The sequence below is a fragment of the Taudactylus pleione genome, unplaced genomic scaffold (assembly GCF_031769625.1).
Source record: "Taudactylus pleione unplaced genomic scaffold, aTauple2 ptg000302l, whole genome shotgun sequence".
Taxonomy (NCBI): Eukaryota; Metazoa; Chordata; class Amphibia; order Anura; family Myobatrachidae; genus Taudactylus; species Taudactylus pleione.
In genome coordinates, this window is record NW_028284703.1 from 162,757 (window position 1) to 177,206 (window position 14,450).

Here is a 14,450-nt window from a genome sequence, read left to right on the forward strand (position 1 = left end):
CCCTCCTAAAACCCTTGCTCAGTATTGGGCTAGATTTACTAAGCGGCGGTTTTAACCTCACAAATTAAAATGTCAGTAATATTAAATGCAAATCCTGCCTTGTTTTACATTTACTATTATTGCCATTTTAAATTTTGGGATCAAAACTGCAGAGAATCTAACCCATTATCTCCAGGGTTGCCAATATTCTGACTGCCCCTTCCAGGAGCGAGCAGCCAGATCGACATTGCAGGGGGACATGGCCGGACAGGTTTGTGGGCGGAGCGGGGAGACGAGGTCGTGGCCATGCGTTTGCATAATTTTGGCCCCGCCAAGATTACCGGCATGGTGTAGCAGGGGGCGGGACCAAAATGAAGTCGCGTCATCGGCCTCCCCTCGCTGCGGGAGTTTCTCCTAAAACTTCCTGGGGGGAAGTACGGAGGGTCGGCAGCAGCCGGGAGGCTTGGCTGCCTTTCCGGGGGGCCGGGAGCGGCACCTGATTTTCGGGAGGCTCCTGGCCGAATCGGTAGGGTAGGCAAGTATGATCATCTCACAGCAGACAAATTTGACATCTCCACTGGACTACATTTTATTGACCCATTGAACTGTAGATAGCAGCGCCGATAGTGACAGGGGCGCATGTCATTTACTGCCCAGCCCACCAAGAATACATGAGGGAGAAGCGGTATCAACGCACATAATGTACACTGATGCCGAATCGGCGGTTAATTCATCTGCCCCTCTGTTCTTTCCCTCACTCTATTCTCTCTGTCTCTGTTCTCTCACACACCTTCCCTAACTATTTTCTATCTCTCTTTCTCTCTCTTCTTTTCTACATAAATATTTATGTAACTCTGGGCCTCATTTATCAATGAGTTTTATCATTCACAACGAGTGATAAAACTCCCTGTGTATGATAAATGGTGCTCCAGCCAATCAACACCCAACTGTCATTTTTCAAACAGATGGCAGTTGGGAGCTGAGTGACTGGAGCACCATTATCACACACAGGGAGTTTTATCACACGTTGTAAGTGATAACACTCGTTGATAAATGAGGCCCTGTGTATCTCTCCTTTCTCTTGCTGTTTCTCTCCTACCTCTCTTTCTCTCCCACATTCTCTCTGTCTCTCTCCTTCTTTCTCTGTCTCTTTACCTCTTCATCTTCTCTCTCTCCCATTCCTCTTTTTTTTTCTCTGTCGTTTTCGTTATGTATTTGTTTCATATTTATTTATGTTTTCTTTCTTTGTTTTAGGTTGGGAGAAAAAAATTCAAAATGCTGTGTATCGAGAACTTAGTGTGTAAGTGCTTTGTGAATAATCAGTGTAGAAATGTATTAAGGTTGAATCACACTCCTTATTATGAAGAGATGCGCACATTTTATTCACATTGCCTTCATGAGTCAGAGGATGTACTATACAATAAAATCCCAGGTGTCATTGTGTTTATTAATTTACATCATCATTTTCTTTTCTTTATTGTGGTGAGAACACCGTGACTTAGTATTGCTTCACTTTTGATAATCGATAAAGCTAAATACTCAATACTGAAATATGGAATGTTTTGCAATTGTAATGTGACTGTGTGTTCCTAGTCCTACCCCAGCCACCACATACATAACTAAATTGACCATCCTCATCCAAGCTCTATTTATTAACTACACAGTGCGGAATAGTGAAACATAAGCGAAACGCAACTGGCTACGTATATGAGGTTCTCTAGTTGCGTTTGACAGTCGTCCAGAAAATGTAAACTTGCTCAGGCTGTTTCAGGTACTGTTTGTAGAGAAGATGTTAGCTTTGGGGAAATACTATATTAAGATTTATTGAACTGTTGAACAGAATATAAAAGTACTATGATCATTGTGTAACCATATTAATTTATATATATTTTTATCAGGCTTCCAGCACCTTGTCACCCAGCAGCACCTGCTGAGAACATTAAAGAACCTCTGTCATACATGAGAAGGGCTCAGGTAGGTAGTCAGCACCTCAACAGCTATAGCAATAACAAAATATCCCTAATACTGTACAATTTTCTGTAGTGTCTTTAATGATAATGCATCTGGGCCTCCTGGCACATTCACTTCCACCACATCTCACTGCAATTTCTATTGGAAGGTAAACTAGGCCAGAAATGAATGCATTATTATCATGGAAAACTAGTTTTATGTTCTATAATGCTCCCCATTACTTTGCTGAGTAATCTGCTCAATTAAAATGCTTTTTTCTGGTTATTCTGGACATACATTACTTCTAGTTACCGACTTGTACTACTTCTAGGTTGTATAGTAATCTGTATAGGATTGTCTTTGATGTTCATAATAAAACTATTGAGGTATGAATGCCGTTCAGTCGCTTTAGAAGGAATTGCTTTCCAGTCTAATCGTGTGGTTCCAAAGCACAAAAGTTATTTTATGTAAAAAGGGGTAACATGATATAAGATTAACAATTAGAGTAAAAAGCAAGAAAATGAACAATAGGTACAGCCGATACATACGCATGCGCACTGGTCCCAGTATACAGTCATTCAGTCCAGAAGTCTGCGGTCACAAAGAAGATTTCTGTATACTGCAGCCAGTACACAAGCCTATATACGGTACAGGTTACAGAGATAACAAAGGACACAGTTAGCAGGTTTTCATTGGTTCTTGCTTCTGGTCAACCTGGTCATTGGTCAGTTCATATGGTGTCATCAGGGGTATGGCTCAGTCTTCCAACGGTCACATTGTGTAGCTTCCTGCCGAAGAACTGGTTAAAACTGGCTACAACACTGCATACAAGAAATAGCATTATACTCAATAACTCCCTATCATCCATAACCAGCGGATGCATGATGCGACTTCTTTGTCTATATAAACGGATGTCTGCAAATAAACAGGGATTTAGGGATCTATTTACTAAGCCGTGTTAAGAGACAGAGTGAAAAGTGATAAGGTGCCAGCCAATCAGCTCCCAACTGTCATTTTTCAAACACAGCCTGTGAGATGGCAGTTAGGAGCTGATTGGCTGGCACCTTATCACTTTTCACTCTGTCTCCTAACACTGCTTAGTAAATAGACCCCTTAGTATGATACCAAACATGACATGTCCACTGTATTCTGAACCTTAGATCTCTTTTAAGTACATCTTACATCTTAATTATTAGCTAACAAATACCTTTAAATAACTCTGATTATTATCTATAGTATGTGGGAACCATTTTATATGTATGCGTTCGCATATGTGCGTCTGTGTATGTGTGTGTATGTGAATACATGTGTGCGTTCGCATTTGTGCACATTGGATTGCACCGACGCAAAGTAGCGTCCTAATAACACGCCATCAGACTATAGATGACTATGGCCCTCATTCAGAGCCGGACGCTCTGAGCAGAGCGCACGCTCTGAATGAGGGCCGGCCTCCATAATTATGGAGCGTCCTCCTGGACACTCGTATAGCTGTGGGTCACCACCCACAGCCTATACGAGCGTGCAGGGTGATGGTCGCGATGGTCTTGACCATCGCGACCATCGCCACTGCGAGCCGGAGCCTGCGGTTGAGTTTCTCAACCGCAAGGCCCGGAGTGATTTTGGCTCTATCAGAGCCAAAATCACTCCCACTGACATCACTAGTGATGTCAGTGGGCCGGCTTCTGACGGTAGGCGTTCCTTATGGAACGCCCCCGTCTGGGAGGCACGCCCCCGGCACGCCCACCAAAGGGGGCGTGCTGTCAATCAACATCGACAGCACGCCCCCTTTGATCAGACACAACGAGCGAAGGAAAGTCCTTCGCTCGTCGCGTCTGGCGCATGCCCACGACGGAGCTCCCTCCGTCGTGCGCATGCGCAGTGCACACCATCGACCCACTTGCGAGCGGACAGCCGCTCGCGAGTGGGTCTGAATCAGGCCCAATATCGTCAGATAATAATTGTAAAGCGATCATACCCAATTATTTGACTTTGACAGAGGATATAACTGATCCTTGGCCATCGGGTAAAGTAAAAACATATCACATCTATACTAATATTATAAGAACGTTGTGTATGTCTGTTTGTTTCAAGTTGGTGCAAAAACTACCGAATCGATTTTCATCATGCTTCATGCATCATTTTGTAATGGAACATCTTGGTTAAAGCTGAGCAATAACTAAAACAAACTTTATTGACCCCATCAATACAAGAGATAGGTGTGGCACCATGCACGCTCACTGTAAGTGGTGGGGGGATGAGGTGCTTTGGGCCCGCGTTCACTTGAATAGTATCGGCTACACAAGTCACACAGTGACATTGGTGTGAGTGGTGGGTGAATAGGATAGGCTACATAGCAGTCTGTGCACAGGGCACACAGTGACATTGGTGTGAGTGGTGGGTGAATAGGATAGGCTACATAGCAGTCTGTGCACAGGGCACACAGTGACATTGGTGCAAGTGGTGGGTGAATAGGATAGGCTAGATAGCAGTCTGTGCACTGGGCACACAGTGACATTGGTGTGAGTGGTGGGTGAATAGGATAGGCTACATAGCAGTCTGTGCACAGGGCACACAGTGACATTGGTGCGAGTGGTGGGTGAATAGTATAGGCTACATAGCAGTCTGTGCACAGGACACACAGTGACATTGGTGTGAGTGGTGGGTGAATAGTACAGGTTACATAGCAGTCTGTGCACAGGGCACACAGTGACATTGGTGTGAGTGGTGGGTGAATAGCAGAGGCTACATAACAGTCTGTGCACTGGGCACACAGTGACATTGGTGCGAGTGGTGGGTGAAGGTGATGCTGCCACCAGTCTGTACAGCACTGCTGGTCACTTGGGCCAGTCCCACGACAGGAACCCTAAGCAAAGCAATACAACTAGAACACCTCAAATAAAATAAAATAAAATGTTGGCAGAAGCAATTTCATCGTGGGTGAAGCCGCGGTCACTAACAATCAGATATGATCATATGGAAAATAAACTCAAGTTGTACAGGTTAAGAAGTTGGTCACACCATGGTAAGTGTGGTGTCCTTTAAATATATATATATTTTTAAGCATAATTACATTTTACAACAATTGTTAAAATCCCAATCATTTAGTTATTAACCTAAACTTGCTGCCTGAAACAGTTGCCTCAGGTCGCCAAATAATAGATACACCTTTGGGCAGTGGTCCCATACTCTGTCCTCAGGGCACCCTAACAGGCCAAGGTTTCAGGATAACCATACTTAAGCACATGTGACTTAATTAGTACCTCAGTCAGTTTGATTGTATCATCTATGCACAAGAATGGATATCCTTAAAAGCTGGACTGTTAGAGTGCTTTTAGGACCGAGTTTTGGAACCCCTGCCTTTGGGGATGGGATGGGGTTGGGACAAAACAGATAAAATGCAGTTGTAATATTGGCGGGCAGGCATAAGTTGGTTGCATTCATCATGTGACCTAGATATACAGGTTTTATATAAAGAATAGTTTAAAAATATACTTTCATGGCATCAAACAATTACGTTTTGAAGCTGCTAAATCTCAATTATCATATAAAAGTATTGACAGTAATAAATTATTTCATAATATAGAAAATGAAAGATGTACATATGGTGTAGTAATATTACATCTTCATTATATACCAATGGTACCTTGAGTATAGAGTGTCCACATACCATAACAGCTGTCAGGCCTCATTGAAAGGTTACATTCATTTTATTGTTGAATATTTGCCTCTGTCTGAAAGGTTCATTGGTTTCTGAAGAAATGGATCACAACGTATGTTATGTAGTAGACAATTTACACTGTGAGTGCACTGGGGCAGGGACTGATGTCAATGATCATTCATTGCTAAGCGCTGTATAGAGTATAAATAAAAGATAGTAATAAAATGTAGTATAATAAGTTATCTTTAATTAAAGCCCTGAGTAAAAACTATATATATGAAAAATTGCTTAACTAGATGACATCTGTAGGAGCTCTCAATAAATATAATTAACCTCCCTGGCAGATATAGAGCTAAATCATGCTGCCACTGGGGGTGGGGTCACATTAGAATAACTGACCTCTTTATAATTGCAGGGTGAATGTTTTAGTATGCGTATATGGGTATAATACTTGGACTTATGGGTTCACCCCATAGTGACATTCTCCTCAATATCAGGCTAGAGGTCTCTGTTCTGCATAGATTGACTTTCATATTCCACCATTTCCTAGGAGAATTCACAGATTGCTTATTAGGTACATTTATAGGAAACTGCAGGTGGGGGTTCCAGTTGCCTGGAAACCCCTCCCTTAGCCTGGCCATCAGCTATAATCATGACCACAATAGCAGTAGTATATATTACAGTTTTACTAGAGTTGCATACATTATATGCCCAGTGGCAGCAACTTCTCCTTCCAAGTCTACTATGTGCGTGTGTGTATCTGAGCGATCAACCCAGTGGCGTAACTAGGGGACTCGTGCCCTGGGCGCCGTGGGACTGGCGGCACGGGGGGGCTCCCCCCACCGCCATCCATGGTACTGGCCCATCCTAGTTAGCCTGTGTTGTGCAGACCACAGTGAGTGCGGTCAGCACTACACATATACTCAGGACCGGCGCTAGGCTTCCCTGCGCCCATCGTTGTCCTGTGCTGCACAGCTGCGCCACTTCAATTCCCCTGAGCGCTTACCCAATAGCGCCAGATGAAGGGTTGGAGGCAGGCTTTTCCAGTGCAGCGTTCCTGGCAACGGCCCTGCTACCCCGTGCCTAGACCCGCCAGTGCATTTACACACACATCCCTGGCATAGCGGTGGCGATGTGTGTGTTTCAGCAGTCAATGAGAGTCAGACAGACTCTCATTGGCTGCTGCTGCGCCCACTGCAAGAGCCGGGCTGGAGCTCACTCATTAGCTCCGCCTTCCGGCTCCTGCAGTGGGTAATGGGAGAGATGTCATGACGTCTCTCCCATAATGCAGAGCGCGCCAGCCCGGGAGGACTGAGGTGCAGACGGTGGCAGGAGCAGGAACTGGAGCGTGGATTCAGGTAAGTGTTTTATCTACTCGTCGTGTGGGGGCACTGCATCAGGGGGGGACTTCTACTGGGGACACTGCATCAGAGGGGGACTACTACTGGGGGCACTGCATCAGGGGGGAACTACTACTGGGGGCACTGCACCAGGGGGGGGCCTCTACTGGGGGGACCTCTACTGGGGGGGGGGGATACTACTGGAGACACTATATAAGGGGCTTTCTACTGGGGGCACTTCATCCGGGGGGGACTACTACTGGAGGCACTGCATCAAGGGGGGACCTCTACTGAGGGGGGGACTACTACTTGGGGGGACTACTACTGGGGGGCACTGCATCGGGGGGGACCTCTACTGGGGGCACTATATAAGGGGCTTTCTACTGGGGGCACAAGTGGCACTGCACTGGGGGGACCACTACTGGGGGCACTGTATAAGGGGCACTGCATTGGGGGGAATACTGCATGGGGCACTGCATAAGGGGGACCACTGCACGGGGCACTGCATAAGGGGGACCACTGCATGGGGCACTGCATAAGGGGGACCACTACTGGGGGCACTACTGGGGGGCCGGAATAAGGGGGACCACTACTAGGGGAACTGCATAAGGGGCACTGCATTAAGGTGCATATGGAATGGAAAGGAGTGTTCAGAGTGACGAGAAAGGGGTATGTCATATCGACACGCCCCATATTAAGTGGCCATGCCCCTTGTGACCACGCCCATTTTTCGGCACATGCACAAAAGGGGGCGGCTCCATTTTTCAATTTGCCCTGGCAGGGGCGGATTGGGACGGAAAACCAGCCCGGGAAATTTATGGAAGCAGCCCTCATGGGGGCGGGGTCTGTCGAGGGGGGGGATCCCTTCTCATAGGGCCCGATTCTGAGGTGGACATAGTTGCAGCCGTCATTGCTTCTTTTGCTACAGTTTCGTTTGTGACTTTATATGCAAGGACTGAGAGGCCCACTTTCAATGTCTAAGGGGTCTATTTGCTAATGCATGGAGAGAGAGAAAGATAAGTCTCAGACAATCAGCTCCTTTCAGTTTACAGGCTGTGTTTCAAAAATGACAGTTGCTTGCTGATTGGTTGAGACTTATTTTTCTCCATTTATATCTCTAAGGATTAGTGAATAGACCCTGAAGACTTTAGACACCACCATCGGTCGCACCATTGGAACTTTCAACAGCCCTATGCTAGGTGCAGATCATCCGTCTAAGTATGGCCTCCAGTGTGAGCAATTCAGTGTCTCTGTAGCATACTTGCCTACCCTCCCGATTTGGTCGGGAGCCTCCCGAAAATCGGGTGCCGCTCCCGACCTCCTGGGATGGCAGGCAAGTCTCCCGGCTGCCGCTGACCCCTCCTGTCCCACCGCCGACCCCTCCTGTCCCACCGCAAGTCTCCCGGCAGTGAAGGGGGGCGGTGACGCGATTCACGTCATTTTGACACCGCCCCCCTCTTCACACTGCCTGTAATATCGGCAGTGTGTAGCGGCGGCGGGGCCAAAATGACGTGCTCACGTGACTCCGCCCCTGCCTTGCCCGCAAAAACTTAGCATCTTGCCGGCCCCGCCCCCGTTTGCTGGCCACGCCCCCCAGTAATGCCGATCTGGCTGCTCCCTCCCGGAAGGGGCAGCCAGATAGTCGGCATGTATGCTCTGTAGCCAAACCCCTGTAACCGCCTAGGAACACCCAACACATTTCTAATACACTACTTGGTGCACGCGTCTGAATCTGTACTGCCACTCAGACACGTGTGTAGATCAAAAACAACGTACAAGATGAAAATAAAACACATTGGTCCACACAAGAAAAAAATAAAAACACATTGGTCCACACATGAAAAAAATAAAAACACATTGTTCCACACATGAAAAATTAAAAAACACATTATCCCCCACAGGAAAAAAAAAAAAACATTATCCCCCACAGGGAAAAAAAAAACACATTGGTCCACACATGAAAAAAATAAAAACATATTATCCACCACAGGAAAAAAAAAAAAAACACATTGGTCAACACATGAAAAAAATAAAAACACATTATCTTCAACAAGAAGAAAATAAAACACATCGGCCCCAAACAAATACATTGGCCTCCACAGGTAAAAATACAAACCCATTGGACTCCACAAGAAGAAAAAACACATTGGCCACCGCAGGAAAAAAAAAATAGGGTGCGTCCCAACCAGAAATAGCACCTGGAGCACAAACTTCATAAACTCCACCACCGCTGGGGTCGGGATGGGAGTAGCAGTAGTGGGAAGCAGGATGGGAGTAATAATAGTAGTGGGACGCAAGGAGCAGGATGAAAATAGTAGTAGTGGGAAGCAGGGGGTTGAATGGGAGTAGTAGTGTGGATTTGAGGGTAGGATGGGAGTAGTAGTAATGGCAGAGCTGGTGCAGGCTTGGAGTAATAATGGTGTGGGGCAGGCGGAGTAGTAGTTCAGAACGGGGGCAGGATATGAGTTATAGTGGGAAGCAGGGGCAAGATAGGAGTAGTGGTGGGAAGCAGGGGCAGGATAGGAGTAGTGGTGGGAAGCAGGGGCAGGATAAGGAGTAATGGTGGGAAGCAGGGGCAGGATAAGGAGTAATGGTGGGAAGCAGGGGCAGGATAGGAGTAGTGGTGGGAAGCAGGGGCAGGATAGGAGTAGTGGTGGGAAGCAGGGGCAGGATAAGAGTAATGGTGGGAAGCAGGGGTAGGATAGGAGTAGTGGTGGGAAGCAGAGGCAGGATAGGAGTAGTAGTGGGAAGCAGGGGCAGGATAAGAGTAATGGTGAGAAGCAGGGGCAGGATAAGGAGTAATGGTGGGAAGCAGGGGCAGGATAGGAGTAGTGGTGGGAAGCAGGGGCAGGATAGGAATAATGGTGGGAAGCAGGGGCAGGATAGGAGTAGTGGTGGGAAGCAGAGGCAGGATAGGAGTAGTGGTGGGAAGAAGAGGCAGGATAGGAGTAGTGGTGGGAAGCAGGGGCAGGATAGGAGTAGTGGTGGGAAGCAGAGGCAGGATAGGAGTAGTGGTGGGAATAAGCGGGCTGGACAGGAGTGAAACTGAACATGAAATACCTCCTCTCCAGGGTCACCTCAGCTCACTTACGTCGTTTTCTCAGCGCTGACAGCCACAGTGTGTTGGGAGAGCCTGCCATCCGTGCCCGCTCCTCTCCGTCCGAGGCACAGCTGCACCTCACCCCCTGCGTAGTCCACTTCATCATCTCCTGCAGCCCCAGGGAACAGGACGGCATGGCACAAAAAATAAGAGGGGCTGATGGCAGGCGACGGAGAGTGAGGTAAGGAAGGGCCACCGCACATCGTGGATCCGGAACTTCCGGTTTGCGTCTGCTGTGCTGCGCTGCCTGTGTAGGAGGCTGAAGGCAAGCCGCGTAGGGGCTGGAGGCCGGGCCCGCGTGCTCCGCAAAAGCTTATGGGAGGAGCTGCAGCGGCTGAGCATGCGCAGCCAGCAGCTCCCCCGTCGCCCTTTTTTTTTTTTAAGTTGTGCACTGAGCTGCCCGATTGAAGTTAAGCTCCGATCGCGGCAGCAGGACTGGGGAGCGAAGGCCCGGGGGAGGGGGGTTAGACTATTGGGTTGGGCTGGGGGGGCCGCCGCCACTAAGCTCCTGCGCTGTGCAGCTGCCCGATTGAAGGATGCGGGCAGCAGGACAGGGGCCAGTCAATGAAGAGTGGGCTGGACGGCCGCCGGCCACCGGCCAGCAAGGGGACCGGCCCAGCGGGAACTGGCCCGGCTTCCCGGCGGCCCAATCCGCCGCTGTGCCCTGGGCTCCAAATAACCTAGTTACGCCACTGGCTCAACCAATGCCCCAGTCCATCTCTGTTCTTCTTCCTACTGGCTATACACTATGGGCCTGATTCAGACCCACTCGCGAGCGGCTGTCCGCTCGCAAGTGGGTCGATGTTATGGACTGAGCATGCGCACGACGGAGGGAGCTCCGTCGTGCGCATGCGCCAGACGCGACGAGCGAAGGAAAGTCCTTCGCTCGTTGTGTCCGATCAAAGGGGGCGTGCTGTCAATGTTGATTGACAGCACGCCCCCTTTGGTGGGCGTGCCGGGGGCGTGCCTCCCTGACGGGGGCGTTCCCACGGGAACGCCTCCCGTCAGAAGCCGGCCCACTGACATCACTAGTGATGTCAGTGGGAGTGATTTTGGCTCTGATAGAGCCAAAATCACTCCGGAGCTTGCGGTTGAAAACCTCAACCGCAGGCTCCGGCTCGCAAATTCGATGGTCGCGATGGTCTCGACCATCGCGACCATCACAATGCACGCTCGTATAGCCTGTGGGTGGTGACCCACAGCTATACGAGCGTCCAGGAGGACGCTCCATGAAAATGGAGCCCGGCCCTCATTCAGAGCGTGCGCTCTGCTCAGAGCGTACGGCTCTGAATGAGGGCCTATGTTTGTATATTTATTATGGGGTATTTAACCTTTTTCTGATCACTTATATTCTTTAAATGACATGCAAATATTTGATACAGAAAGTTTTTTTTTTTTTTTTATATGTTAGACTTTCTCCTCTACACCTTATACTATAGACCAGTGATCCCAAACTTGGGGGTTGATGTATCAAGTAGTGAAAAGAGTGCAAACGTTGACCAGTGGAGAAGTTACCCATAGCAACCAAACAGCTTCCATCTATGTAATTGATAAATGTTACTTCAGAGCTGGTTGGTTGCAATAAACAACTTCTCCACTCTTTTCACTGCTTAATACACCAACCCTTTTTTTTTCAGGGAACCTTAACAGTGCATGTTTTACAGATCTCTTTAGTAATACAAGTAAAATATTTAGCACCACCTGTGGAAATGTGTCAGCCTGTAATGAATACACATGTGCACCAACTAGGAGATCTGGAAAACATGCACTGTTAGGGGTCTCTGAGGACTGAGTTTGGGAAACATTGATATAGACCATCTACAGTATAGTGTTAATTATTAATACTGCACTACACACACTATCCAGAAGACAAATGCATACATATAAATTGCATACAAATAAATCCAGGTATGGTGTTGGTTTCTTCAGCTGCTCCTCTAGACTCCAATGCTCCATAGAGCAAGGGATTTGTATTATGGAACGGTATACACATCTGGAAAAAAATCCTTTCAGCTCAGGCAGGATGACCCTATTGCAGCATCTTTCAGTATACTGTAATCGCTGGCCCTGTATAGGTCTGAAGTGTTCTATGCTCTGCGCTTTGTATGAGGCAGACTATAGTTTGTTAAGTGGTAATTATGCCCTCTTCATGGGCTGGCCAGACTCACTCTAAAAATCAAGCATCACACCGCAGTACTATTTATGCCTATTACACTGGGGAACAGTCAATCTGTTGCCAGGAATTTAAGAGTGGATTTCGATTAATTTTGTGCTCCTGATCATGATTATGCCATGCTTATTTTTCAATTGGCTCTAGTTTTTGAGATATGTATATGTCTTTAATATTTATGAAAAATTAAACTAAACAATGTTAAAAATAGTTAAAAAGATATTTTTTTTATTCTGATTAAATTTGATTTGTAAAATGTTATAAAAAGACACAGGATAATTACATACATCAGTGTTAGGAAGCTATGAGAACCGTTTTTTTAAAGGGAAATGTATTTTGTTTTTCAGATGCGACCACACCAGGCTGGACTTTTCTTGACATGGTCGCATCTGATGCAACTAAGTCCCGTATTCATTTAGTGGCGAAAAGCTGATGCAATGTTTTTGCCACATTCCAAAGTATCGCCCTACTCAATTCCAGCACGTTTTCGCTTGTGCGAAAACTCCATAGGCAAAAACAGGCAAAAGAGTTTCTCCACCCAAAGGCAGGAGAAAAGATGTGCAAAATCCCTGTTTTTGCCTAAAAATATGGGGACTTGGTTCAGAACCCTTTGGAACCCCCCCCCGCCCCACATCCCTGACTAATTAGGCAACAAAAAAAAATATCTTAATTCACCATAAAAAACACATGTCATTTTTGGGGTACAAAATTTAAAAAGTGTTTGAAAATGGGACTTAAGTACTGGTATTTTGGGGTGCTGTATGGATGGGATAGGTGTTTTTAGGATTGCAGGTGGCTGCAGAAGGTGTATTTTTAAAAAAATGTAAATCTGCACTTTACAGACACAAAAATATACTAGTACCCATTTACATGTACCCTCAATTTAATTTTAATTTTTACAGCAATTATTGTTATGCTTTTCGCCGCTAATGAAATCCGGCCCTATGTCAGAAACGAACACTGGCAAACTGCTGGAAGATGATCTTCTTGCAGCCGCCAATCTCAGAGGGACTTCCCGGTCCCTCTGCACCCATGACTCCTCCCCCTAGTGTATCCCTATCACTGTGGCCAGTAGTGATTGGGCAGCCTGGCGGCTGCACAGAGCAGCAGCTGCCAGTAAATCCAGCTCTGCCTCCACTATACCCGGCAGCTGCAGCTATCTGCAGCCGCCGGGTATAGTGGGGGCAGAGCTGGATTTAGCGGCAGCTGTTCCTCTGCCCCCTTTTAAGTTAGCCAGCGGCTGCAGTGGGGGGCAGCTGCCGTTAGAACCAGCTCTGCTCCCAATATACCCAGCAACTGCAGAGAGAAGCAGCCACCTGGGAAGCCAGTGCTGCCTGCCCCCACTGATTTTACCTGTCGGCTACAGGGAGGAGCAGCCGCTGGTAGAACCAGTTTTGCCCCACTATACACGGCGGCAGCAGAGAGCAACAACCACCAGGGAAGTCTGTCCCCAGCCGCTGGTAGAATCAGCTCTGCCGCCCACTACACATGGCGTTTGCAGAGAGCAGCAGCCACTGGTGAAGCCAACGTTGCCCGCTTGTCTCCACTGATTTTGGAGCAGCCTTTAGCATACCGGTAACCAAGTTTTAAAAATATTGATATTCATTTTATTGTCTCTATTTTAAAAAAAAAATCAAATTGTGCTGGATAAGTTTTTAATAAATGTTCTTGACCTAATTCAATCATAAAAAAAACCCCGACAATTTCTGAGCGTTTTTTTTTTTTTTTAAATCTTAATAAATCTTAGCAAGTTAAGTAGTTAAGCTTGGGCCCCTACCACTGCATTCCCTGGTGGGCCCTTCATGTTCCAGTCTGACACTGGGTGATGTTATCATTTTATGGATAAAATAAATTTTACATTTTAATGCTATATAAATATTCCAATAGTGTGTCCCATGCCAAAATCTCTTCTCTTTCTCTGTATCTTGAATGATTAATCCACTTATGGGAGCACCTGCCACCAGTTTCTCATTGATATTAGCTATCAACGGTATTTAAATTAAACTGGTGTAGGCACATGAGTGCCGTATTAAGGAAATTACTTTGAATGGAGGACCGCACATTTTTTTCTCACAGTTTGCCTTCTTAGCAATTTGGTAAGGGTTCTTTGCTGAGTACATCTTATTCTAAGTAACACTAAACCTAATAAAATGATCTTGAAGTAAACATATTTTATTGGCTTTAAATTGCAGTTTTACTCTCCGTAAAGAGATGATGTATGAATGCAACAGTGAAGTTCTGACTTTGACTGCA

The 14,450-nt window shown here is 46.7% G+C and overlaps 1 protein-coding gene across 1 annotated transcript in view; it reads left to right on the forward strand.

Annotated features, from left to right (window-relative positions):
- The window catches only part of TBC1D19 (TBC1 domain family member 19), a 217,873-nt gene that overhangs the window by 67,810 nt on the left and 135,613 nt on the right, over positions 1-14,450 (forward strand). Inside the window, exons 3-4 of the mRNA XM_088482998.1 lie at positions 1,234-1,279; positions 1,878-1,953. Of these exons, the coding sequence (XP_088339124.1) occupies positions 1,234-1,279; positions 1,878-1,953 (122 nt within the window). The remainder of the gene's footprint in view (positions 1-1,233; positions 1,280-1,877; positions 1,954-14,450) is intronic.